The sequence below is a fragment of the Ahaetulla prasina genome, chromosome 6, assembly GCF_028640845.1.
Source record: "Ahaetulla prasina isolate Xishuangbanna chromosome 6, ASM2864084v1, whole genome shotgun sequence".
NCBI classification, from domain to species: Eukaryota; Metazoa; Chordata; class Lepidosauria; order Squamata; family Colubridae; genus Ahaetulla; species Ahaetulla prasina.
In genome coordinates this window covers 84,943,729-84,970,612 of record NC_080544.1, presented here as the reverse complement: position 1 = coordinate 84,970,612, position 26,884 = coordinate 84,943,729, and the positions used below count along the sequence as shown (strand labels likewise).

The 26,884-nt window shown below is 36.6% G+C and overlaps 1 protein-coding gene across 2 annotated transcripts in view; it reads right to left on the bottom strand.

Annotated features, from left to right (window-relative positions):
• MME (membrane metalloendopeptidase) overlaps window positions 1-26,884 on the bottom strand; it is a 74,042-nt gene that overhangs the window by 17,331 nt on the left and 29,827 nt on the right. For both annotated transcript variants that reach the window (XM_058187837.1, XM_058187838.1), the window contains exons 5-16: window positions 26,698-26,778; window positions 23,635-23,730; window positions 23,413-23,531; window positions 22,227-22,292; window positions 20,281-20,415; window positions 18,944-19,045; window positions 15,094-15,230; window positions 14,893-14,986; window positions 8,771-8,899; window positions 4,081-4,179; window positions 2,822-2,902; window positions 380-483 (exon numbers count right to left, since the gene is read on the bottom strand). In XM_058187837.1, coding sequence (XP_058043820.1) covers window positions 380-483; window positions 2,822-2,902; window positions 4,081-4,179; window positions 8,771-8,899; window positions 14,893-14,986; window positions 15,094-15,230; window positions 18,944-19,045; window positions 20,281-20,415; window positions 22,227-22,292; window positions 23,413-23,531; window positions 23,635-23,730; window positions 26,698-26,778 — 1,243 coding nt within the window. The remainder of the gene's footprint in view (window positions 1-379; window positions 484-2,821; window positions 2,903-4,080; window positions 4,180-8,770; window positions 8,900-14,892; window positions 14,987-15,093; window positions 15,231-18,943; window positions 19,046-20,280; window positions 20,416-22,226; window positions 22,293-23,412; window positions 23,532-23,634; window positions 23,731-26,697; window positions 26,779-26,884) is intronic.

Below are 26,884 nucleotides of genomic sequence, written 5' to 3'. Positions count from 1 at the left end.
CGGATGGAGCTTTAAAATATTTCTTTACAACAGGGAAAGATACTATTTTTAGGCCAATAGCCACACTCAGGAGTGAATGAGAGGTTAGGAATTGTGCAAGTATATATTTGTATGAATACACAAATGTTTTTCTCAAAAACACTCTGAAGAAAATGGCAGTAATGGATGCAACAATGAATAGACTGAAGAAGGAATGCAAAGTCTAATTATTAGACATAGTCTAATTATGGGAAGCCATCCATTCCAGGGGAACAGATTTCCCTTTTAGCATAAGGAATGATTACTACAGCATAAAGTTGGTAGTCTTTTTGATTACAAACAGATGTTCTTACAAATACTCAACAATCCATATTTAAATTCAAACTATGTAAATACGTACTCATCTTTGTCCACTTTTTCTTTAAGTTTCTTTAACCTTTCCTTCTGGCCAAATCTTAAATTCTCAATCAAGTTTTCAAAATATTCTTCTTCCTTGTAGGTCAACTTAAATAAAAATATGAGAAAATGAGCAATAATGTTTATTATACATACAGAAATATACACAGAAACTGTGGAAAATATTAGGGCAAAATATGGTTGGTTAGTTTATATCTAGGTGTGTTATATAACCTAGCCATTGTGGCTAGCTTGCAGTTCATTGTGTTGTGCAAACCAAGGCAATTTAATTTATTTAATAAATATTGATTTAATTAACTATGAATAAATGTGTTCTGTAAACACAGTTAGAGAGAAAGAGGGAGACAAATATTCACAGTTGAAGTATAATCATGTGCAAGCCCTATACATTCCTGAAGGATTCTCAATTTCTCCTCTATCTTATCACACAGAATAGCAATGATATTATATATTGTGCTTTACCTGTAATTGCTATGACTTGATATCCCTTTGATATTGTTACCAAAAAACTTCATAGAGAGTTCATGAAGTCAACAAGAACTGAGCTTAATTTAAAGGAAACTTTATTTCTGCCTAATCACTGAGTTATTCCGAGTATGCCTATATGTTCCCCTTGTTTCTCCTACTAAAAAATAAAGTGAAGCTAGCAAGAAACATGGGTGAAATACAAACAAACTGATGTTCCCATTTCTGCAGAGTTCACTTTTGAGCAAAATGCCTTCACAATTAACTCTTTACTCACTTAGCCACAAACCCCAGCAGTTCAAATGTTATACTGTAAATGTCCTACATTAAAGGGATAATGCTGGAATAGTAATAAAAGAAGAACATGATATGAAGGTATAAATTAAGGATTATTTTAATATTAGATTGATTGATCAATCAATAGATAGAGTTAATAGATAGAAATAGAAATAGAGTCCCAAAATTATAAGTCTAATTAAATGTTTAACTAATACACGTGGTCTAACAGCTGGTAGAGCCAGAATAGGGTTCTATTTTGAATACAGTGGTGAAAATTATGATCTATGTATATTCTTATCAATTCCTTATCATGATGTATTCTACTGTACAACCAGAAAATGGCTTTTTATTGTTTTATTTGATTAGATTTCTAGTAGTAACCATAGCAATATTTGTGTGTATCCTTCAGACCATTAAATCTATTTTAATATTCCCTAAGTTTTGATTAGATTTTTAATAGTAACAATAGGAATATCTGTGTGTATCCTTCAGACCATTAAATCTATTTTAATATTCTCTAAGTTTTAATTAGATTTCTAATAGTAACAATAGGAATATCTGTGTGCATCCTTCAGACCATTAAATCTATTTTAATATTCTCTAAATTTTGCAAGGTTAATTTGCAAAATGCATCCTTTTGATATTTTATCCTCCTAGTTTCAGTTATTATTTAACATATAAATACAACTCATCCTAATGGAATATTGTAGCTTGATTGATTGAAGTTTATGAAGCTTTTTCCTAGCTAAGTATCCTAATCAGATTATTAGAAAAAGCAGTAAGATTGTTCTGAACTGACCCAGGCTAGATTTTAAGAACTATCCATAAGAATTTGTAATTAAGCCAACTTTGTGGATGTAAAATATTATAAAACAAAGGTTCCTCTAGGGCCTCCTCTTTATATCTGTCCACAGTGTTTCCTGTAAGATTTTTTTAAGTGATATTCTTGGTACTCCAATAATATTTTCCACCCAGGAAGGTAAATATGCTGTGTGTAATCACAAAAGTAACTTCACCACATTCCAAGACAAAAGTATCACTTCTGATAAGATGATCTAAATGCATTTTAAACAGTTGCCAAATGCAGGTGAAATGGGTTAGACACCTCCTAATTAATAGAAAGTGGCAGCTGTTCAAAATGACATCATATCTGGTTATCTGGGAGAACTATTTTAGCTTATTAACTTGGCTAATTTCTGTAACCCTTTATAATAGGCATTCATCTTGCATTGGATTTTTAGTTCTTGATTTAATAAAAAAAAATTACTGGCTTTAAAAAATTGCAATTAAATCCTTTATCAGATATGTTTTTACCAATGTAGCTTTCATAAAATAATAGTCATGGTTTTGTGTTTTCTAATTTAAATTTAATTAAATTGTTATTGGGGAATCCTTCCATAGATCCTCAGTAAACGGGGAGCAGGCAAACCACAACATTTAAGGACATTGAATTTTGGGTAATTTTAAAACTATAGCCATAAGTTCTATTTCTGTGTATGTACAGAATAGTGATTACTAAAATGGTGCAGGATTTTACAATGAATAAGGTCTGTGCAAAAGCATCATAACAGGGCATCTTCCTGTGTAGCATATGTCAAATGAGATTTTTTTCTAATTTACACTTTCAATATGGACATATAATACCTGTTGTTTACAATACATTTACGTAATGAATACTTACACCTTTGTACTCCTGATTTAATTTCTCAGTATTTGTCAGAATTTCATCAGGGTAGCCAATTCGTTCTTTAATTGCCATAGCCTAAAAATATGGTGCAAAATGAATTGGAATCAAATTGTAAATTCAGGCAGCACAGGAAATAGTCACAGGTTGTTTCTCAACTTACAAAGTTTTTCGATCAGAGCTAATTTTTACAACCAGATCATGATGCTATTGTCCAATGCCAGGATTTTCCTGAATGTTCTTTTTGGGATTTCCAATAGATAAATACCGCAACAAAATAGAATCAGTTCAGGCAACACTTCTGAATTGCTCTCTAGTTCTTTTTCCAGATGAATACAGAAAAATTCCTTTGTTGGTATTTAAGTAAAATATAAGAATTTTCACTCTGAGTTCATGAATGCCAAAAACATTGTGTTTTCACATTACCCATTTTTGCTTGCAGAATTGATGCTAAAGCCACACAAAGAACTATCTACATATTTATTACACTTACTGCCTACTTTTCCTCTAGAAACTCAAGGTAGTATACAATGTGTGGCCCTCTCTAGCTATCTTATTCTCAGAAGACCTCTGGAAGTAAGTTATACTGAGAACATTTTAACAGTCAAGCTAAGAACTGAATTAGGGACTCAAATATGCAACACTGTGGCTTTCTGTATACAGTATTAGGTTTTAAATATAAACCAGAGGTCAACGTGCAGGACGATACTACATAGTTGATCAAACACAAGCTCTTAGTATGCTTCCAGACCACCGGGTTTTAAAACTACTGATCAAAAGTTCTGTATTTGTTCCTTTTCTCCCCTCCTTAAAAGTTTCTTTTTCCCTAAAAAGTAAAATAATGAGAGTAGTAATGGAAAAATAAAAATGTTTTCAGATACAAGATGGAGATATTAGGTATCTGGAGCTTTTCTTATATGTTCTAGATAATGAAGAATGATCTCACTGTAAAACATCTCTGAAGCATCCATATACTACTTCATTTTAAAATGCACCCTGAGACAAACAGAACGCATAGGTGAGTATACAACTGCAATCTGTACTTAATTAATTGTGGTACTGCCAATATTTATTTATGTCTTAGCTTGAAAAAGTGAGAGATTGGGAATTAGCCAATAATTTACCTGAAATATGATATATTTGCTTTCTGTCTCTCTCAAACATATATTACTCTTTTGCTAGATAGCCTGTACTATTTAAATTTTAAATGAAGAAAGTATTCTCAAATTACAAGATAACCATTAAACAAATCTTGCCTTTTCTTCTGCTTTCTTTTTGGTTTCTGCATCCATCCAAGAGAGTTCTTCCAGTGTGTTAATAAAAACTTCACGGATTTGTGTAATCATTTCTTGAACCTGGGAATATATGGTACAATAAGATTAAGGTTGGAATGCTAGACCTGCTTATCCGAAAGGAACACCAATAAACCTAGTGAGACTCACTTCTGACTAGACCTAGCTAGGATAATACTCTTAATTATAATTTAGTCATAGGTCATGTTCTGAAATTTATATTCCAACTGTTGTGGCCAGAAATACTATATTTTTGTTTTTTCAAAATAAGTTGACAATGGCAAAAAATTAAATTGCTATAATTGCAAACCTAAACTAATCAAGTGAAATAGGTCTCCAAAACAATAATTTTAATGTTTATGCATTCAAATGAAAGCTAGTGCTAACTTGACATATTGTAATGTTATCCTATAGCCAGATAATTGCTTTTATCACCTGTTTGGAGATTCTAGGATTAAAGCTCCAAATTTTCTCATATAAAACATACATATATTTATTGATGAGCTAGAGGCTTTGCTAAAAAAATTAACTTAATGCCAATGAATTCATTCTGGGGAAAAATAAACCTTATTTATTTATTAAATGTATATGCTACAAACCAGTCCAGAAAGTCCCTCTTAAAATAGACTGAATTTGGTTCCAATTTCCTGGATAAATTATTTACACAACTGAATTGTGTTATTAAAGGATTGCAATATAGGTGTGCAAAAAACAAGACACAACAATCTAACCAATATAACAGCAAGATACAATCTGAATATAGATGATCTCCAAAGTCATACTTTGCCTTATTGTCCTAGGAGGGCAACACATACCCATTATTAGTCTGGCTGCCAAAGGATATTGATAACTAACTGCTTAAATCTGCTTTTCAATCATTCTAAGTATAAGATGTTTTTTTTAAAAAAATCTTTACATATTTTCTTTTTGGAGCAACCGGCTCCTCAGCTCCACATTACTAGATAATGTGTCATTCAGTTTTTCTCTGCAGAGTGTCCTTCATGTGTTTTCTATTGCAACTCTAAAATTAATCAGAATAGACCTGGAAGAGACCTTGGAGGTCTTCTAGTCCAACCCCCTGCTCAAGCTGGAGACCTGACACAATTTCAGATAGGGGGCTCTCCAGTCTTTTCTTAAAAACTTCCAATGATGAAGCACCTACAACTTCTGAAGGTAAGTGGTTCCACTGCTTAATTGTTGTCACTGTTAGGAAGTTTCTCCTTAATTCCAGGCTGCTTCTCTTCTTGATTAGTTTCCATCCATTGTTTCTTGTCTTGCCTTCTGATGCTTTGGAAAATAAATTGACCCCTCTTCTTTGTGGCAGCTTCTCAAATGCTGAAATACTGTTATCATGTTATCACAAGATCTCAAATGGACAGCTAACATCAAAAACATCATTAAAAAAGGACAACAAAGAATGTTCTTTCTGCGCCAACTCAGTAAGCTCAAACTGCCCAAGGAGCTGCTGATCCAGTTCTACAGAGGAATTATTGAGTCTGTCATTTGCACCTCTATAACTGTCTGGTTCGGTTCTGCAACCCAACAAGAAAAACACAGACTTCAGAGGATAATTAGAACTGCAGAAAAAATAATTGCTACCAACTTGCCTTCCATTGAGGACCTGTATACTGCACGAATCAAGAAGAGAGCCGTGAAAATATTTGCAGATCCCTCGCATCCTGGACATAAACTGTTTCAACTCCTACCCTCAAAACGACGCTATAGAGCACTGCACACCAGAACAACTAGACACAAGAACAGTTTTTTCCCGAAGGCCATCACTCTGCTAAACAAATAATTCCTCAACACTGTCAGACTATTTACTGAATCTGCACTACTATTAATCGTTTCATAGTTCCCATCACCAATCTCTTTCCACTTATGACTGTATGACTATAACTTGTTGCTGGCAATCCTTATGATTTATATTGATATATTGATCATCAATTGTGTTGTAAATGTTGTACCTTGATGAACGTATCTTTTCTTTTATGTACACTGAGAGCATATGCACCAAGACAAATTCCTTGTGTGTCCAATCACACTTGGCCAATAAAATTCTATTCTATTCTATTCTATGTCACTCCAGTCCTTCATTACTCTAGACTGACCATACCTAATTCCTGCAACCATTCTTCATTTGTTTTTAATCTCCAGCCCCTTAATCATCTTAGTTGCTTTTCTTTGAACATTTTCCAAAATCTCAACATCTTTTTTGTAATGTGGTGATCAAAATTGGATGCAGTATGCCAGGTGTGGTCTTACTAAGGCTATATAAAGTGGTACTAATATTTCATGCGATTTTGATTTTCTGCCTCTGTTTATACAACCAAGGCTTGTGTTACCTTTTTTGGCTGCTGCTGTACACTGCTGGCTCAGGTTTAACTGATTGTCCACTGGGACTCCAAGGTCCCTCTCATAGTTACTGTTTTTCAGTCATGTTTCGCCTAATTTGTACCTTTGGTTATTCCTGTCTAGGTGTAAAACCTTGCTTTTCTCCACATTAAATTTCATTTTGTTGGATAGGGCCCATTGTTCAAGTCTGTCAAGATCTTTTTGGATCTTCAGCTTGTCTTCCAGGGTGTTGGCTATCCAATACCCTATCCAATCCCTATCCAGTACCAAGTATGAGAAGTTGTTATAAAATGTATATCAATTAAGTCTCACCAGTGTGTTTGCAAACATGCATATTCAAATCACCATCTTGACTATATTGCCCTCCAAAGATCCATTTCTCCCACTTGGGGGAGAATTATGGCTTCTGGGTGCTGCTAAATATATTTCAGGATGCAGCATTATCATGTCCACTTAAGGGCTCAGGACTCCTCCATGCTTACCAGACACCTTACCATCCCAACTTTTAAAAATCCTTAATAAGAAGTTGGTATGGTGCAAAGCAAGGCACCATTTTAAGGTTCACATTGATTTGCTGCTATCATTTGGAGCCCATAACATTTCACTGAAATAATACGGAGCTTTCTGGGGGCTTTTCCCTCTTCTGACACATGAGTGTTTTCTGAGTGGACATGCCATTTATACTAGCCATTTTGGAACTTACAAGTTTTCTACGGTTGCTGTGCTATGAGCAAGTTCGCCCTATGCTTCCAAAATTCCCCTTAAAACAGAAAGGTTTCCCATGTTAGGATCAGAGGGATCCTACTATAAACAAGCAAAAATAAAGAAGCATAGAAAACCAAACCTGGAAGTTTTCTGTAGGCACTGTGAAACTGATTATTAGTAACTAAGAATGGATTCTCCCACCATAAAGGTAAGATTCTCCAATATTAGTTTATTAAATTGAGCAAAGGCAGGGCAAAACCTGAGAACAAGACAGGGGAAAGGGAATAATCTCAAAAAAATTCCCAATGGGCTGAAAGGGAAGACAAAGTCGGAACAAATGTCCAGGAAGTTTGAATCTGTACATGTTGCCTGATAGACTGTTGAAGAAATAAAAAACCAAATACCAGCAGCAGCAGCAGGAGCAGCAGGAACTTGTCACTGCAATATTTTCGGATACTTCCAAATACTTGGCCTTTCTAGGACCTATCACTTCTCTGCTGTTACAAGTTGCATGTCTGATACTGTTACTGTAAAAGCCACAGCTGCTGCAGCAATTGCTTATCATGTGCCTTCTGATCTGGAGTCACATTTTGGAAAGCTGCTGCTACTGTAATGCCTCAGAGATTTCAATACTTTTTGATCCATTTCAACCAGGGGTGAAATCCAGCAGGTTCTGACAGGTTCTGGAGAACCGGTAGCAGAAATTTTGAGCAGTTTGGAGAACCAGCAAATACCATCTCTGACTAGCCCCAGAGTGGAGTGGGAATGGGGATTTTGCAGTATCCTTCCCCTGGAGTGGGCTGGAAATGGAGATTTTGCAGTATCTGTCTCCTGCCACACCCACTAAGCAACGCCCACCAAGCCACCCCACCCCCACCAAGCCATGTCCACAGAACTGGTAGTAAAAAAATTTGGATTTCACCATTGATTTCAACTGAACAACAGCAGATTGGTTTCCCAAATACAGGCCATAGATACGAAGGAGCGTCATCATGTGGAAATTGACGGCTCCTTTTCCGACAGTCATTAAAGAAACCACTGTCATCCTGCAGATGGCAAGTTATTTTTTGCTCTCTCTGGGGGATAATCCACCCTGGAAGCCTCATGCCTGGAGGTAACATTGCCCAAAGTGCTTTACTTTTTATTTATTTATGTATTTAAAGCATTTATATAGCTGCCCATCTTATAATCAACTCTGGGCAGCTCCAATCAAAAATTAAAACAGCATAAAAGCCACTACAGCTATAAAACTAAACACATTAAAAGTAACAAAAACCTACTCCCAAGTTAAACTTCCGATATGGTAAATGGCAGGGGCAAAGGGTCCAAAGCAGATTGGTGCTGCAGATGGGGTCAGATACTATAGTCAGATACAACACAGGCTAAACTGGTTGTCAGAAGGATTACAGTTCCCTTCCTTCTGGCCTGTATCTACTATATGAGCCCAGAATACAGTCATTCTTGCCTAATCTTATAAAATAGAATTACAGGATCTTTCCAAGCAGTTCTTAATATGCCTGGTTTGGTTTCCAAACTTCTACTGCCATTCAGATGAACCCAACGCCTCCTTAAGTATCATATCAATGATAATTACCACATGTTTACTCTCTCCAGCAAAAGCTTCTTCGACATAAAGCCTCCCCACAGCATTGCCCATAATGCTGTTGACGTAGTTTGCACAACGGCGCCAAATTGCAGCATCTGAGGTTGTGCCGTACAAAACCTGTAGAGCATAAACATAAATCACTTATGCATGTGGCAACAAGCAAAGACATGTGAGTTTGGAAACAGTTCATGTTCTCTCTGAATGCTTTTAATCAGTGTTTAATGAAAAGTGTTTGTGGATAAGGGATATTTAAAAAATGGGATAGTAAAATGAGAACACATTGCTCTTTGTATTGTTTCAGGAGTTTGGAGAATGTCAAACAGGCTGTATCGAGCTCAGCAGGGTGAAATTATTTGTGCTTCTTTTTCTCTAAGTACAACTTCTTGAAAACTGTAGGAAAGCATCTTTTATTCGGTACTGCCTCACAGCCATCCCAGCCAATAATAGCTGTAGTGTCCAACATCTCTTCCCCAGAAGTGGTATCTGCTGAAAGAAACTGACCCCTATAAAGATAAAAGTTATCAAGACCTCAAGCAGACTAGCTAATAACATGATTTTTACATGTTCTGGAATCTTTATTCTGGTTTTTGATATTATCACACTTCCTCACTTCTTCTTTCTCCTCCTCAGATACGAAGGAAGATATGAAGCAAATAGGACTTAGTCATAAACTCAACACTCTGGAAACAAGGAATGGCCAGACATTAAGCAAAGAACCAGCTTCCAGGCGAAAGAGGAGCTGTGTTAATTTGATAGCATTCCCCTGCAGAAAAGGCTCCAGACAGTTTCAGAAAGTTGCCTGCAATCTTTTACAGTAGATGAATTCTGGCAAAACTTGAAAAATCAATGAAAGCTGCTTTCTGGATTTTATTTTTAATGGTGCTTTAGCACTAGATTTGGAGAAGGACTGAAAGTCTCTAGGTTGTGATACAGGAATGTAATACTGTAGCCCTATTAAATCATTTTCTGGTGAGCAGAGTTTTATAATAGCATTTTTGTCTGATATTTTGTTTTGAGTTTTGAAAATTATGTTACTACGAAGGGGCCATTCTGGGTTATCCTGCCTTCACAACAGTGGTGGCTGTATTGTGTGCATTTATACACATCTAAGAAGGAACAGGCTATTTTTCTCCTAAGTGCAGGCAACAGGCCTATAATTTGCGCACATCAAAAAGTTCAACAATGATTGTGGTGAAATCTTTCTGTATCTTACCAAATGGGTAACAGTGACCTGCTGTGATATTTCAAATAAAAACATTAAGAAAATTGTTTCCACATGCGTTTCCCCCTACTACAGGATAAGAAGCAGCATATGCTGTTTCTGTCCATTTCAACAGCCTGTACTTGGAGACTGAATATTGGGATGGTTTTATAATTTATAAACCACCCAGTATATTCAAAATCAGAGTGTTTTAGAGCAGGGGTCTCCAACCTTGGTCCCTTTAAGACTTGTGGACTTCAACTCCCAGAGTTCCTCAGCCAGCTTTGCTGTCTTGAAATATTGGCAGGTGCTTGCAGAATTTTCACAGCTTCTCTGGGGAGAATCATTGCATTTTAGACAACACCTCACTGAGGTCTCTCCAACCTCCCAACTGATTCTGTTGATCAAAGCGAAACATTGCATCTTCCTGGATGAAGCCTCAGAGCTCTCCTTAAGTAACACAATGTTCCATAACCTTGGCATAATTCTGTGATTTAATTAGTCTTTTGATCATGGTTCATTTCAAATGTGTTGCAACCCATTTTATTTTTGTAAGGGACATACAGTATGCAACCCTTTTAGATAATGGGCCATAGCTGTCCTTTTGAGCCATATCCTGGAAGCCATTCCCCAAGAAAACCTAATGCAGACTAGGATGAAGTGAGTAGGCCTGTGATGGGAATTATTTTTTTTAAGTAAGTAAAGATTTATGCAATTTAATTGTTAAATTAGTTTGTTAAAATAAATACAATTGTTTAATTAATGTTTATATTAATGTAATTAGGGACATGGTGGCTCAGGGGCTAGGACGTTGAGCTTGTCGATTAAAAGGTCGGCAGCTCAGCAGTTCGAATCCCTAGTGCTGCCGTGTAACGGGGTGAGCTCCCGTTACTTGCCCCAGCTTCTGCCAACCTAGCAGTTTCGAAAGCACATAAAAATGCAAGTAGAAAAAATAGGGACCACCTTTGGTGGGAAGGTAACAGTGTTCCGTGCGCCTTTGGTGTTGAGTCATGCCAGCCACATGACCACGGAGACATCTTCGGACAGCGCTGGCTCTTCGGCTTTGAAACAGAGATGAGCACTGCCCCCTAGAGTCAGCAACGACTAGCATGTATGTGCGAGGGGAACCTTTACCTTTACTATTAATGTAATTATGTACGTATTTAATTTTTTATGCTTCCTAGATTCACTTATTCTCTTGGTGTGGGTAGGTGAGCTAATCTCATTGGGATGAGCTAGTTCCTCAGGTACACTCAACCCATGCCATGAAGGACTTTAAAGGTGATAACCAACACCTTGAATTGGACCAAGAAATGAACGGGCAACCAATGCGGCTTGCAGAACAGCAGTGTAACATGAGCCATCCTAGAGGCCCCAAGAACTTCACACACAGCTGTGTTCTGCACCATACTTCTGGGTAGACTTTAAGGGTAGCCCCATGTATAGCATGTTGCAATAGGTCAGACATGAGATGATCAGGGCTACGGTGACTGAGCACAGGGACTCCTGATCCAGGAAAGAGCACAATTGACATACAACATGAAGGTGTACAAAGTCTTTCTTAGCCACAATTGCCATCTGCACAGAACTCAACCTACCCAGTGCCACTCAGTCTTACCAAGATTTATCCAGAGCCTGTTGTCCACATCTACAACCCCAAGCACCACAAAAGGGCAGTGACAGCATCACTTGGGTCACCTAGCTTGGAGATGTAAACCTGACTATCATTGGCATGCTGATGGTACCTCATCCCATGGTAGTGGATGACCTCACCCAGCAGCTTCATGTAGATGTTAAAAAGAAGTGCAGAAAATACTGTGTCCTGAAGCACAGTACCGTGGGCTTGGCCTTTCACTCCCTATCAACACTGATTGAGACTGACCTTGGAGAAAGCCGAACAAGTGTAAAACTGTGCCACCTAGCTCCAAACCCTGCACTCAGCCCAAAAGATATCATGGTCAATAGTGTTGAAGGCCCCTGAGAGGTCAAGGAGATCAAGGATGGATGCAATACCTTCATCCTGCTCTCGCCAGAGATCATTGACAAGTGTGACTAATAGTGTTTCTGTCCCAGAACTGGCCTGAATTGAAAGAGGTCCAGATAATCCATTTCATCCATGACCCTCTAATGCTGCCATGTAACCACCTTCTCTACCATGCTCCCTAAAAAGGAAAGTGGACAGCTGGATGGAAATTATCCAGACAGGATTAAGAGGTGGTTTTTTTGAAGAGGGGGCAAAAGAGGGCTCCTTGAAAGCTCCCAGATATGTCCCTTCCTCCACTGTGGAATTTATCACTGCCTGAACCCATTGACTAGCCCTTTTCAAAACATGCAGCTCCTCCATGAAGCACAGGGAATATTGGAAGCAATTGGTTGAGAGCAAGAGAGGCTATACAGGTACAGTCCTGCCTAAAGCCTTGGTTGCCCTTTGATGATAACAACAACAACAACAACAACGAGTTGGAAGGGACCTTGGAGGTCTTCTAGTCCAACCCTCTGCCCAGGCAGAAAACCCTACACCACCTCATACAAATGGTTCTCCAACATTTTCTTAAAAATGTCCAGTGTTGGAGCATTCACAACTTCTGCAGGCAAGTTGTTCCACTTATTAATTGTTCTATCAGGAAATTTCTCCTTAGTTTTAAGTTGCTTCTCTCCTTGATTAGTTTCTACCCATTGCTTCTTGTTCTACTCTCAGGTGCTTTGGAGAATAGTTTGACTCCCTCTTCTTTGTGGCAACCCAACAAGAAAAACACAGACTTCAGAGGATAATTAGAACTGCAGAAAAAATAATTGCTACCAACCTGCCTTCCATTGAGGACCTGTATACTGCACGAATCAAGAAGAGGGCCGTGAAAATATTTGCAGATCACTCGCATCCTGGACATAAACTGTTTCAACTCCTACCCTCAAAACGACGCTATAGAGCACTGCACACCAGAACAACTAGACACAAGAACAGTTTTTTCCCGAAGGCCATCACTCTGCTAAACAAATAATTCCATCAACACTGTCAGACTATTTACTGAATCTGCACTACTATTAATGGTTTCATAGTTCCCATCACCAATCTCTTTCCACTTATGATTGTATGACTGTAACTTGTTGCTGGCAATCCTTATGATTTATATTGATATATTCATAGTTTCATAGTTCCCACCACCAATCTCTTTCCACTTATGACTGTATGACTATAACTTGTTGCTGGCAATCCTTATGATTTATATTGATATATTGACCATCAATTGTGTTGTAAATGTTGTACCTTGATGAACGTATCTTTTCTTTTATGTACACTGAGAGCATATGCACCAAGACAAATTCCTTGTGTGTCCAATCACACTTGGCCAATAAAATTCTATTCTATTCTATTCTATTCTATTCTGAGATATTGGAACACTGCTATCATGTCTCCCCTAGTCCTTCTTTTCATTAAACTAGACATACCCAGTTCCTGCAACTGTTCTTCGAAAGTCCAGGATGTAACCAGAGTTTTGGCAGGACAGTGCAGAAAGTACTCCCTGGATATCCCCAAATCCCTCTGGAACCCATTTGCTGGGGTGGACTGCCTGAATGGATCCAGCCTGCCTACATGGAGGCTGGAACAATGTAAGAGAATCTTAAGGTCACCAGGGTATGATTTGACCATGACAGAGGGATAATGACAGATCCCTCACCAGATCATATTTCCATTGTTCTGACTAGGCAGTCATATCCAACAGGTGACCACTGTCCTGAGTTGGGCCCAAAGTGACATACATTTGATAAATAAATAAAATAAAATAAACATTTCAACTTTTTATGGGATGGGGTGGTGGTCTGGAAGTCCAAGGCTTTCAAAGGTGACATGAGGCTTATATATCCTTTTTTTATGTGTGTTGGATATTGGTTGAAGAAGCTATCTTCACTATTGATACTGTAATTTTATCATCATCGATCATCTACCTATCATCTATCTATTTATTCCTGTTCCCTTAATCTTATGTGAACAGATTTAAGTAGTCATTAAATTCTGCTCTGTGTACAGAATACTTTGAAAAGGAACAGATTATTTTGTTTCTTAATAATCATATAAATAATATGGCAAAGATGAAAGAACTTCAGAGAAAAGTTATCAGCAAATGCAAAAGAATAGTTAGGGCTCCTACAATAATTTTCTTGAAGGATGTTCTATTCTATTGGATGCTCTATTTTACTTCAGCTTAATTTTTGTTGTATTTTTGGAATATATTGCGGAATGTAATATTTAACAGAACACTATCTTCCAGCTTGTAAACTTAATTTTCCTCAAAATATAATTACAATTATGTCATGAGTCAGAGAGTGGAAACTATATTCCAGCCAAAGTTAAGCTCTTTTCGTCAGCAAAAAAACAGTTTTCCACTTAAAATAAGTACATTTTGGTCAAATTGGATCCAGCACTTCAATGAATCACAAAATATTTGAGCTGGAAAGAATTCTAAAGGTCATTTAGTCTGTCCTATACACTTCTATATATTCTGAAATCTATCCATCCTGTTCTATTTAGAGTAAAGCATTTACAAACTCATGAATGGGCCATGGTTATGGATCTACAACTCTAAGGTTTCCTCATAATGTTGAAAAGGGAGAAGAATGTTGAGAGGCAAAGTTCAACAACATTTGGAGAGCCAGAGGTCCTCATTCCAAGTATATTTTGAAAAAAAGGATCAAATAAATTCATAATCGCTTATTTTGCATCTTTGATGGAATTCAAAGAACTGTTTGTCCCTGAGATCAACATCACAATTGTCTAAACATGAAAGGGGTGTGCCAATTGTGAGCTACCAGCCAATATTTTCAAGTTACTCTTTAAATATCAGGATGCCCACAGAAATATCAGGAGTTATATTCAAAGGTTGTGTAAAAAATGAATTATAGATTTCTGTACCTTACGGAAATTATTCCTTGTGTCCTTGTAGTCGCGACTTAAGCTGCTCACCATATCCATGATGTATCTCCAACTTATGTAGTTTTGAATTTCTCTGCATAATAAAGCAACAAGAAGCACCATTTGCTGCTATTTGTAGAACTACAAAATACATTGGCATGTTCAAAAAATAAAAACTTAAAATGCATTTGGCATGCATACCTGGCAGTGTAATTGGAAATGACAGACTTCAGCTTGATTAAATATTCTGGAGCATACACAATTACGTTGTCTGTATTTTTAATTTCAATTGCCACTGTTTTCATTATATTATTTACAAATTTTAGCCAGTCAAATGTCTGTGGGGAGAAAGAAATGTTACGTAGAATAAAACACTTGACAATGTTACCCTTAGCATTACGTCTTTATCATTGATTCTGCCAAATGCATTATATGCTTTACGAAGAATGTTGGTCTTTTTTAGCTGTGTTATAACCCTTTTTTATATTACACTTACAATATAATAAGGAAATAAAAGAAAACTATGCACAGTTGTTAACAGCATTCAAAAACAACATATCGGAGGAGGAGGACGCACTCCAGACTCATTGCAAAACTATTATATTGTAGCGTGTTATTTTATTAAACTGGGATCCCATTCCCAAATATTTTAAGAACTTAAATCCAGATATTGGTTTTAGGAAGTGCATTCACAGAACAGAACTTTATCAAATACCTTCCCATACCCCATAAGCATCTGACAATGTGACAAGTGTCTTTTTCTCAGCCACTAGCTACTATGTCTAGATTTCACACCGTGAGTGACTCCTACTTCCAGATATAATAAATTTGAATTTTAGTATTTCCTATTTCAAAAATTAAATAGTGTCTTAAAGTTTACTCAGCGCTTACGATGTTTTATGTACTGTTTGAAAGTAGTCATATGTAAATCACATAATGTGTGGTAGAAGCAAAGATATAAAATTACCTAGATAATAATGTTACCTAATTTGGGTAATGAAACATCTACAACAAGATAACCAAGCTCAGAAAGCACCAAAGACCCTTCATTTCAACCCTGAGCTACAAATATTCTCCTTTGTTTGTAACATAAAGTTGTATATAAAATGCTATCTTTTAATGTTACAGAAAGACTGAGGTAGTTATATATATTTCACAATCCATATCTGCTCAAATATGGACATTCCCTTCTATAGGCAATGTACGAACTCCACATTTAGTACCAATAAAGGAGAATATTTGTAGCTCAGGGTTGAAATGAGGGGTCCTTGGTGCTCTCTGAGCCTGCTTGCTTTCTTGCAGATGTTTCATTGCTCAAACTAGGTAACATCACTAGCACTGATGGTGTTACCTAGTTTGAGTAATGAAACATCTGCAAGAAAACAAGAAAGTTCATAAAGCACCAAGGACCACTCCACATTTAGTGGCTGGATGGATTAATACCTAAGTGGTACAAGCCGTCTATATACTACAAGGACTCTCTTATCTGAATTCTCTCTGTGTAAACCTTCAATTGGGTGAAAAGATGCATCACAAAGCAACATTTTTTAATCGAGATACCTCAAATGGGCTAACTTAAGGAATGCATTCAAAATCCGGAACCCATTATTCCCATTGGTCTGAAATGTCAAGGATCTTCAGACCAGTTATAATGGCAAACTTATGTCCAACCTTCAGCAATGCCATCCCACTGTAGTCACTTGTAGTAATGTGATTGGGATTTCTGAATCTCCCTGCCAGCTTCCCACTGAAAAGTGTAGTGAAATGCATGGATGACCTTGGGGAATGGGGGAAGAGATGCTACCTAGGAAACAATTGGAATAGAGGCAGGAGCCCCCAGTGACTTAGTGGTCAGAGAAAGAAACTTTGGAAAAACCTGCCCTAATGGATCAAGTAGTTCAAAAGCAATGTCAGGAAGTTTGCACTTTTGGACTTGCGATAGTTTGTTAAAGTAGCCTTATAATACAGTAGAATTAGTTTACTTTCTCGTGTTTATCTGGTTTATCTGGGAGGGCTAATGCAAAGTGAGAGGGGAAGCAAGCAGGAAGTTGGAATTCACTCCTGCCCCACTGCTTTTTTGTCCTCCCATGGTAATTTTGTATATTGGTCTAGGTAAGGAAATATGTCTGAAACAATGAGCATGGGTTGTCTAATTGAAACTTAACTTTTCAAGAATATATCTATATTTCAGTGAATTTTACTAACATATTGCTTAACAACTGGCTTATCAAAATAATTTGCATCCACTGCTTCATCTTTTGTCATTTGATTTTCTACAGCCAGACTGCTCCTGTAAACAAATTCCTCATAAGAGGAAAAAAACCCTAAAACCTTTGATAATAACAATAAGCCACTGTTAAGCAGTTTAGCTGTGCTCAGAAACTCTTGGCCAACAGGCAATAAATTAAGTTGAATAGCTTTAATTTAAAATTAATGAGCTGTAAAACAATCAAAGGACTGTAGTTCTAAAAGCATTTACATGATGGTAATTCTTATAATCAGAGAGACAGCTGTGGTTTCAAGAGGTCTTAGATATGTTTAAGGATTATGCCAAATATGTTTAGGAACAAAATGAAAGGAATTGTCATCCTGATTAGCGGTAACAATAAGTATCTATAGTTTAACAGTTTATCGACTTGGATTTTGAAAACTGACATCAGCATATGACATTTGAAAATTAAATTGTGGCTTGAGAAATTGATATTTGGCTGGATTCTCCACCTTTTGTGAGATGTGTTTTGTATGACACATGCCCCAAAATTTAGTTTTTAGAATCCCATCCCGTCTTGCTGGCAGCAATGCAGAAAATGCATTTTGTGCTCTTTTGTACATTTGGATGAACCTGATTAGGGCCACCTTGTCTGGTCTGCAAATATCCAGAAAACTACAAGAGGATTCCCAAGAGAAACTCTAATGTTCACCTAATGCCCTTCTGAGTGGGTTTTAGTTTGATTGGTAAAGTTATGAAGTAATTGATTTCATAATTTCACAATTCAATGAAAAGTTATTGACTTCGAAATGATTTTTGTGGGATTCTAGCAGGTTAAAGTAAAAAAAAAGAAGCACAAAAATAAAACCAGATAAGATCAAATTACAATTTAAATCCAGTATTAACGGTATCCAGACAAATTATTTTAGGAAGTGATCAAGCAGATGATAGCCTTTTTCAACTGCATACTACTCCTATGTTTAAATTTTAAAAAATTAAAGAGGTTTTATTCATTTTATACTTTCTTCAATACGTTTCAAAATTATACATGCTGAGAAATTACTGATAATACAAATCAATTTATTAAATTTAGAGAACAAGTCAACAAAAGTTATTCTTAAATCAGAAGATTGACATATTATCTTATTAGAACTTAGTGCCAAAGAATTTAGCCTTGTAACGTAGGTTCTGTTCCTATCCTTCTGTCACATGAACAAATTTGTCCTTATTAAATATCATGTAAGCATCACATCTACCATAAAATGTAGATACGATTACATTCAGTTTGTTGGGCCAATGAAACAATTTATATCACTAAACTTTGACCTGCTGTTAAGAGTTGATTTGCAACAATGAACTGTAGCTTAATTTCACTGTTCAAATCTACTTGAAGAAGATATGCAGGCAGATGTAGACTTTGGCATATATATTTCTAGCTTGAAAGGAAGTAAAGATTTATATAATTATTTTCCAGATGGTTTGTCTCCAATTCCAGTAAAATATATGTATCCCTGGTTGGGAAAAAAAAAGGAGTGATCAAATTGATGGTAATCTTTAGAACAAAACACAAGGCACAATTTTCATAGGATTTGATAGGAACATATTTAGTCACATTGTAATCTTTACCACCAAATAACTATTTCATGTGATTGTTAAACCAGGAAGTTTATGTCCTACGACTAGTTTTATTAGGACATTTGCTTTCTTTCCCTGCTATCAATTAGATACATACCAGGCTGATATATTTAGCTTAGCATTTTAAGTTCAAAAGCTTCATCTTAAACTTAATTTTTTTTAAAGTGGGATATATTGCTAGTCAACAACATGTTTCCAATATTGTACCTGATTGTTGATTTCCATGGAGAAATTTGTTTGGAGATCGCCCAGCTTCATTTTGTGATATAGCAAAAGTGGATCATTTCTGTCTTCATCTTTGGTTGTGATCTAGAAAAACAAATTTATACTATAAAAAGGAGTGGCTTTGAAGAAAGGACAGAAAAGACAGAAAAGCAAAAAAACAAAACAAAAACAAAACCTTAATACAAAAGGCAGAGCAAACCTTCAAAACAAAGAGATTAAGGCATAAATGACTGTCTTGTTCATATATAAAAGGTAGGAGAAAGTATGAATTTATGGTCCATGGGACAGGATCCTAGAAAACACAGAAGCCCTCTCTATCCTCTAGCTGAAGCTGGGGATTATGCTATGCTCTGGGATGAATCTGACCTTGAATACCCCATCTCAACTCATGCCAGCTTCTACATCATGCAACTTTCCAAGAACATAAAAGTCTCAATCTCAGAACACTGAGATTCAAAAGAATTTAACAGAATAGATTCTGGGCAGGATGAAAGGTTCTTCTTAGCATGAGAACAAGAAGTGAGTGGAGATGCTACTAACTAGACTGTCATTTTGATATATCATATATAGGTTTATAGGTTTAGATCACTCTGTCAGTAATTCTTAGAATAAACTCACTGAGATCATCATGGCTTGTTATGTCCAACTTAAATCCATTGATTTCAATACGTTTACTCAAAATATCACAAAGTCTAAATCCAAAATGTTACCAAACGTGGCAATATAGTACTGTACATAGATTTGTTAAATACTCAAGATTTTGTGTATTTCGAGAGTCATAAATATAAAAATATTCAATATTTTCTCTTTACTGGAACAACTGTACCTTGAGTACATGAGCTTTGTAATACATTTTTATTATTACTCTTATACTAGTATTAATATATACCATTAATAAGTATTGAAGGATTATCATGTGATGCAATAACATCAAAACAGAAGTAGAAATAGAAATAAATATAAGGAATTTATTATCTATTTTCCATTCTAATCCCGCCACTTTATGGCCATCATATTTCAGACCATATCTGAAATACTATGAACCACTTTTGTTCTAGAAGTCACTTTTGGACCACACCATTGTGGGAATCGTCAGATCAACCTGGTTTAGAATTAAAATGGAATATTTTTGTATTCCCTGGAACATCCCATCCCCCAGACAGAAGGAAATAGAAATATTTCTTTTATGTATAAATTTATCTCTTTCTCCCTAAAATCTCTGATTTAATAGTATAATTTTGGGAATGAGGGAAAGAGGTAGAAGCCTATATTTTTCTTCTTACAAAACATTCTGTATAAAAAAATAGGAGTTAACTTACATTTGCAAGTTCTTTCTCAAGAGCCATTATCTTGTTTACTTCTGCAGAAATTTCAGTATCATTGATGGAAAGGTCTCTTTCTTTGCGAATTAACTTAGCTACAGAAATCATGAAACTAACATAGGCTGAACAGGCCTGTAAGAAAAAAAGAATGTTTTGCTTTAATACTATGATTAACTTGTATAAAAATTATTAAAATATTAATAAAAAAGTCTAAAATAATTTTAAATATTGTATTATGGTAAATAACTGTATACTTTTAATGAACATCAGCCATCATACTGAATGAAGATTTTATTATGAGTATTATTTTAGATTTATAGTGTTTATTTAATCTTATAATTTGTACTGTGGAAGTACTAACTAATCTTAGTAGTTTTTAAACTTTTGCATTAAATCATGAGTTGGGATAAGGCACTAATTATAGAGATAATTATTCATTGTAATCAACCTTCTAAATGTTTGAAGAAAGCTCTTCCATAAGTACTTTGCCTCTTGTTAATTAGCTTTTCTCCTTGACATGCTGGAATTTGTATACTCACAATCCATATTTGGGGCAACTTAAACACTTAAACAGTTTTCTTTATTAATATTGCCTTTTGTGTAAGAAATTTATATTGATGTTAGGATGTTGCACCCAATCATCATCTGTGTACAGAATTAAGAAGAGCGTATCAATCTGTCATCAGTCAAGGCAAGAAAACCATCATAGAAAATCAGCTTTAAGGATATAGAATGGTAGACAAAGTGCATATTTTATTCGGAGCGCGTATGTGTACTCAGTCTTTATTGGGTAAAATTTTCAATAGACATTTATGTGAGATTTCTTTGCTTTGAAAAGTGGCATGAATTTAATTATAATTAAATTAAATTATAATTTAAAAGAAAATTTTTATAAGAAGATGTAAGTAAACTCTGTTACTATATATGTTGATAGCAGCAAGATTTGTACGCACAAAAATGGAAGGACACTTTGATTCCTACCATGGACGAATGGCTGCAGAAGCTGATGGGGAGTTGGCTGAAATGGCAAAATTGACCATTTTGATTAAAGAAAAGAATATAATTTTGATTTTGGGTTTTACCAATTAGACTTATAGATCCTTATAGAAATGGCTAGTTTATATTATTATGAAAAAACAAAAAGTTGTGATTAGATGTTAATGCTTTATTTTACTGCAACAGAGAGAGTCAGAAGTCAATGCTTCTTTTTCTTTTTTCTAATCCTTCTTCACTTTTCCTTCCCCTTCCTTCCCACTGCTTTCCTATTTACTTTCGTATTTTGTATCTTATTTTACCTTATAATTCAATTAAAAAAATGTTAAACAGAAAAGTGACATGGATTCTTCCTTTACATGCAATAAAGATAAAGGTAAAGGTTTCCCTGTTCAGTTTTGTCTGGCTAGGACGTAGTGCTCATCTCTGTTTCTTGGCCGAGGGAGCCAGCACTGTCCAAAAACATTGTCTATGGTCATGTGTCCAGCATGGCTTCACACCAATGGAACACAGAATGCTGCTACCTTCCCACCAAAATGGTACATATTGATCTACTTGCATTCTTGTATGTTTTCAAATTGCTAGGTGGGCAGGAGCTGGAGCAAGTTGACAAGCTCAGTGTCTTCAATCACTGAGCCATCACACCCCATGTTGTACAAGATAAACACATGCAGAAACTTAACAGTTTTGGGATATGCTGGACAGTTTTTGTAGAGTAGTAAAACAGCATTATATCTTTCAAATGTAATTGGGCTATAAAAATCTGTAGCAAATATATTTGTTATTATAAATAGTTTGCATATATGTATGGATACTTTTCTTTTTTGTCATTTTATTAGCATTTAATGAAGACACTCCTCAGTGAGGCTGCCAAATTTGTCAGCAATTAGGCTGGTTGAAAGTCTAACTTTTTGCGGGAAACTTTTGCTTATTCCTAAACCTGCATATACCTCTTCGTACAGTCCAGTGCATTCATAGTAATCACGGGAAGGAAGTCCAAGTCTAGGTTGATCAACCTACAAAACCAAGTTTAAAAATAATCAGGCCACAAATAGAACAACAATTTGTCAGCAGATAGAAGATTGCAAGCAGTGATATTTCCTTTTTTCTAAGTAATTTTTTTCAAAGTGAGACTTTTTAAGTATAAAAATCTAAGGTTAAAAATTTGGAGAGAAAATGAGGAGGGAGGAGAGAAGAGGCAAGGCGAGGAGAGGAGAGGCAAGGCGAGGAGAGGCGAGGAAAAGGGAGGAGAGGCGAGGAGAGGAGGACTAAAATGGGTACCTTGCCTGACTTCTAACAACTGTAGGTGGTTGACAAGAAAAAGCAAATATGATGGTGGTATCAAGACATAAAAGTTTCACTCTGCTATACTTCCTATAAGAGATAATAGATGTTCAATTTCTAAGCATCTGTGGAAGTAGAAAGAAGCCATTACTGTTCAAGAGTGACAAAGGATAAATGGGGATTCAGTATTCTTAGTAGCAAATGTCATAAGACACAATCAAAAGTAGAACTTCAGCATCATTCGGACTACAGATTGATATCCCAAGTTTAATTAGCAGTTAGAAGACGTAGCATTATTTCAATTGCACTTTTATGGGAGGAAAGAAATCTATATAGAACTAATAGCAAATAGCTTATCCCTTGGCTCCTACCAAGTACTCACAAAGGCTATTGTTCTTTATTCGCTGCATTCCTAACCCTGCACACATTGTAATTATTAGACTGTTACAATAATTTGAACATCAGTTTTAATGGAGATTCCATAACTGTGGATCACAAAATCGATGGGTAGGTTAATCAGGCAAATTCTATTCAAAATTAGAAAAGTTAATTACTTTTCCTAAGCATATATAATCAAGCAATTTGTGGCAGGATGATTTAAATTCAGTTATCAAAGGAAATGAATTCTGACTGTATATGACACGTTTAGCAAAACATTTTTAATGGAAATGAAATGGAATTTACATTCTGTTGCATCCTGAGCCATATTGAAGAATCTACAGCAGGATGGTGTATTATTTATATGAATCAATACAAGTCCTTATGGATAGACAATTTAAAATCCATAGTTTCTCTAACCATACCAGCCAGAAGAAATGCATTTTTAGAAATTTCTCAGAACAACAAACTTACATGAAGTACATGTTGTGAGGAGTTTTTATCATCAGTGCCAACAAACAAGTTAATAATGACTTTTCTTCCAAATTGAAAATTTAATTCTGCAATGGATTTCTCTGCACTCCATTTGGTCCCTAAAGTAGTAAAAATGTATAGTCAGTGTTGGATAAATATAACTCTAACTTCACCCTTTCCCATTTGAAAATTATAATGAACAAATAACTTGAATTCACCTACCATGATTCAAGTCCCAGTTGTCTGCTGCTATAGGCCATTCTGAAATGTTGGTCATTAGGTCAATTAGTGGTTTCCCTTTTTTGCTGTTAATGGCATCTTGTGAAAATAAACATGAATTCCATTAATTACAGGTAGAGACTAGTCGGGCATTTCCAAACAAACATTTTCTGCAGAATCGTATCTCACAAGAAAAGGTGAAGAACAAACAATTAGATGGAAATAACTTGAACTTTTGGTGTCTTCACAGAATATGATTTAATGGATTTGTAAGTGACACAAGTCACAACAATGTTACACATTATGATGTCATCACATAAATGAAACAACTTATTTAATATGATGTCACATGATATGATTTCATTCCCTCCCTCCCTCCCATGGTCTATGGCAATGATGGCTAACCTTTTGCATCACTGCATGCCAGCTTGCATGCCAAAATGGCACGTGAAACCATCCTGTGTGGAATGCATGGTCCTGCTGGCCTTCATGCATGCGGGAACGCCAATTCCTGGAAGAGCAGTGGTCCGTCACACGTGTGTAAACCAGCACCCGAAAATCTGGTTTCCAGCATGGATGCGTGCCCAACAAACAGCTGGCCATCACGCATGCATGCAACATAAACCCAGAAGTTTATGGGTATAAGGGCCGGTTTAGCTCACGCTGGTAAAGCCTGTTATTAAGAACACAGTAGCCTGCAATTACTGCAGGTTCGAGCCCGGCCCAAGGTTGACTCAGCCTTCCATCCTTTATAAGGTAGGTAAAATGAGGACCCAGATTGTTGGGGGGGCAATAAGTTGACTTTGTAAAAATATACAAATAGAATGAGACTATTGCCTTATACACTGTAAGCCGCCCTGAGTCTTCGGAGAAGGGCGGGGTATAAATGTAAACAAAAACAAAAACCAAAAAAAAAAAAGTTTGGGTGCTGGCCTGCGCATACGCAGCAGAACACCGCTCTTCCAAGTTTTGCTGCTCCTGCGCTTGCAATGGCCAACTGACTGGCATGCAAGTGTACACAGGAACCATCCCATGAGGAATGCATAGGCCGTGCATCCCTCATGGGATGGTTTTTCGTGTGCCACTTGCAGCACGTGTTCTGTAGGTTCACCAACACTGGTCTATGGTTTATGGCCTAAATCATAAAATGATTTGCTTCTTTCTTATGGTTAATGAGAAGATAGCAATTATGGTTTGTAGTTATGGCTTACAGAGGTATTGAACCCACCTATGTGGCATTAATAGACATTGTACATCTGTGCAAAATATTCAAAAAGAGTAATTCAGTCAATCAGTCAGTCATTCACATACCTTCTAGTCTCACAGCAGTGTCTCTGGGAGGCTTACAGAACAACAATGCCTGGGTTCCAATGACAAACCAAACCAAACCAAACCAAACCAAACCAAACCAAACCAAACCAAACCTTAGTGCACTGTTAATAATTTAAGAATTAGTAATGTCTATTGTGAATAAAATAATCTCTCCAAGATTTCTTTTTTTGCTAGCCATTTCCTTTATAGATGCTGCAAATGGAAAGACCTTATTTACATTCTATCAGTCTTTTCTATGACCCCCTACAGAGTATCGAGAAAATAGATTTAATTTACTCGACTTTACTATTCCTCTCGAGAATTGAAACAATTAATTAATATATACAGAATTCAATATATTGATACTAACTTCATACATGTGAATTTATATATGCGAACCATACTATGGTGCCTATAAAGCAGTCATCAGGGTTCCAACCAATGCCCTAATAAAAGCAGGAGCCTCAAACAAAGTTTTAAGAAAAATCCAGTTGTTTATTAGGAGTGCCGTCTCCAGGGGAGCCTTTTACCAGGTTCGCCTGGTTCGCCAGTTGCGCCCCTTTCTGGACCGGGATGCCTTATGCACGGTCACTCATGCTCTTGTCACTTCTCGTCTGGATTATTGCAATGCTCTCTACATGGGGCTACCCCTGAAGTGCACTCGGAGACTCCAGCTAGTCCAGAATGCAGCTGCGCGGGTGATTGAGGGAGCTCCACGTTGTTCCCGGGTAACACCACTCCTGCGCAATCTGCACTGGCTACCTGTGGTCTTTCGGGTGCGCTTCAAGGTTCTGGTTACCACCTTTAAAGCGCTCCATGGCTTAGGGCCGGGTACTTACGGGACCGCCTGCTGTTACCTTATGCCACCCACCGACCCGTACGCTCTCACAGAGAGGGTCTTCTCAGGGTGCCGTCCGCCAGGCAATGTCGGCTGGCGGCCCCCAGGGGTAGGGCCTTCTCTGTTGGAGCACCTACCCTCTGGAACGAGCTTCCCCCCGGTTTGCGCCAACTACCTGACCTTCGGACCTTCCGCCGTGAATTGAAAACTTATTTATTTATCCAAGCGGGACTGGCTTGATTTTAAATTTTCAAATTTTGAATTTTTAGTAATTTTATATGGGGTATTTTAGTCTGGGTCAATTTGACGGTTTTAATTTGGCCATTATTGAATATATATTGATATTTTAATTTTGTATATTTAATTGTTTTAATCTTGGCTGTACACCGCCCTGAGTCCTTCGGGAGAAGGGTGGTATAAAAATTCAAATAATAAATAAATAAATAAATAAAGTGCCATGTCAGCACGGACCAAGTGAAGCCAGCTCTAACTTCACTCGGTTTGTGCCTTGCCTCTGACTCTGTTTCCCCCTGCCCCCAAGGTGTGTCATTAGTCACATTCCCCAACAAAACAATTTTTGTGAGTCATAGAAGTCAATCCCTCTGGCCATTGGGGTCTCCATGGAGATGGCCTTGATTTTGGCCAGCTAGGATGTGTTTTGTTTAGACTGAGGTGGGAATTCCTTGATGCAGCTACAAGGCGCAATTCCTCATCTCCCTGCCTCTGGCAATTTGGGAGCAGGTCAGGAAAACTTTGGGAGTTGACAGCAGTTGCAAGAATGTGACTAAAAGTAGTATTAGTAAGCTGCCCACATATATCTTGAGGTAAGATAGGTGGCCAATCAATCAATCAATCAATCAATCAGAACAAGATTATATTCATTACTCTTAAATGCGGTAATTTAGCAAGCAACTTACTTTCATTTACACAAGATCTATAGAGCATTTTTGCTTTTGCAACAGCTTCTATATCTTTACTGTCTTTCTTCTCAAGAACATCTGAAAATGATAAAGGTTTATATATTACCAAATGTGGTACATAATGTAGGTTATGTTCTACAGATGTTATGCAGAAGTACACATAATGATTCCCATTTCACTCATT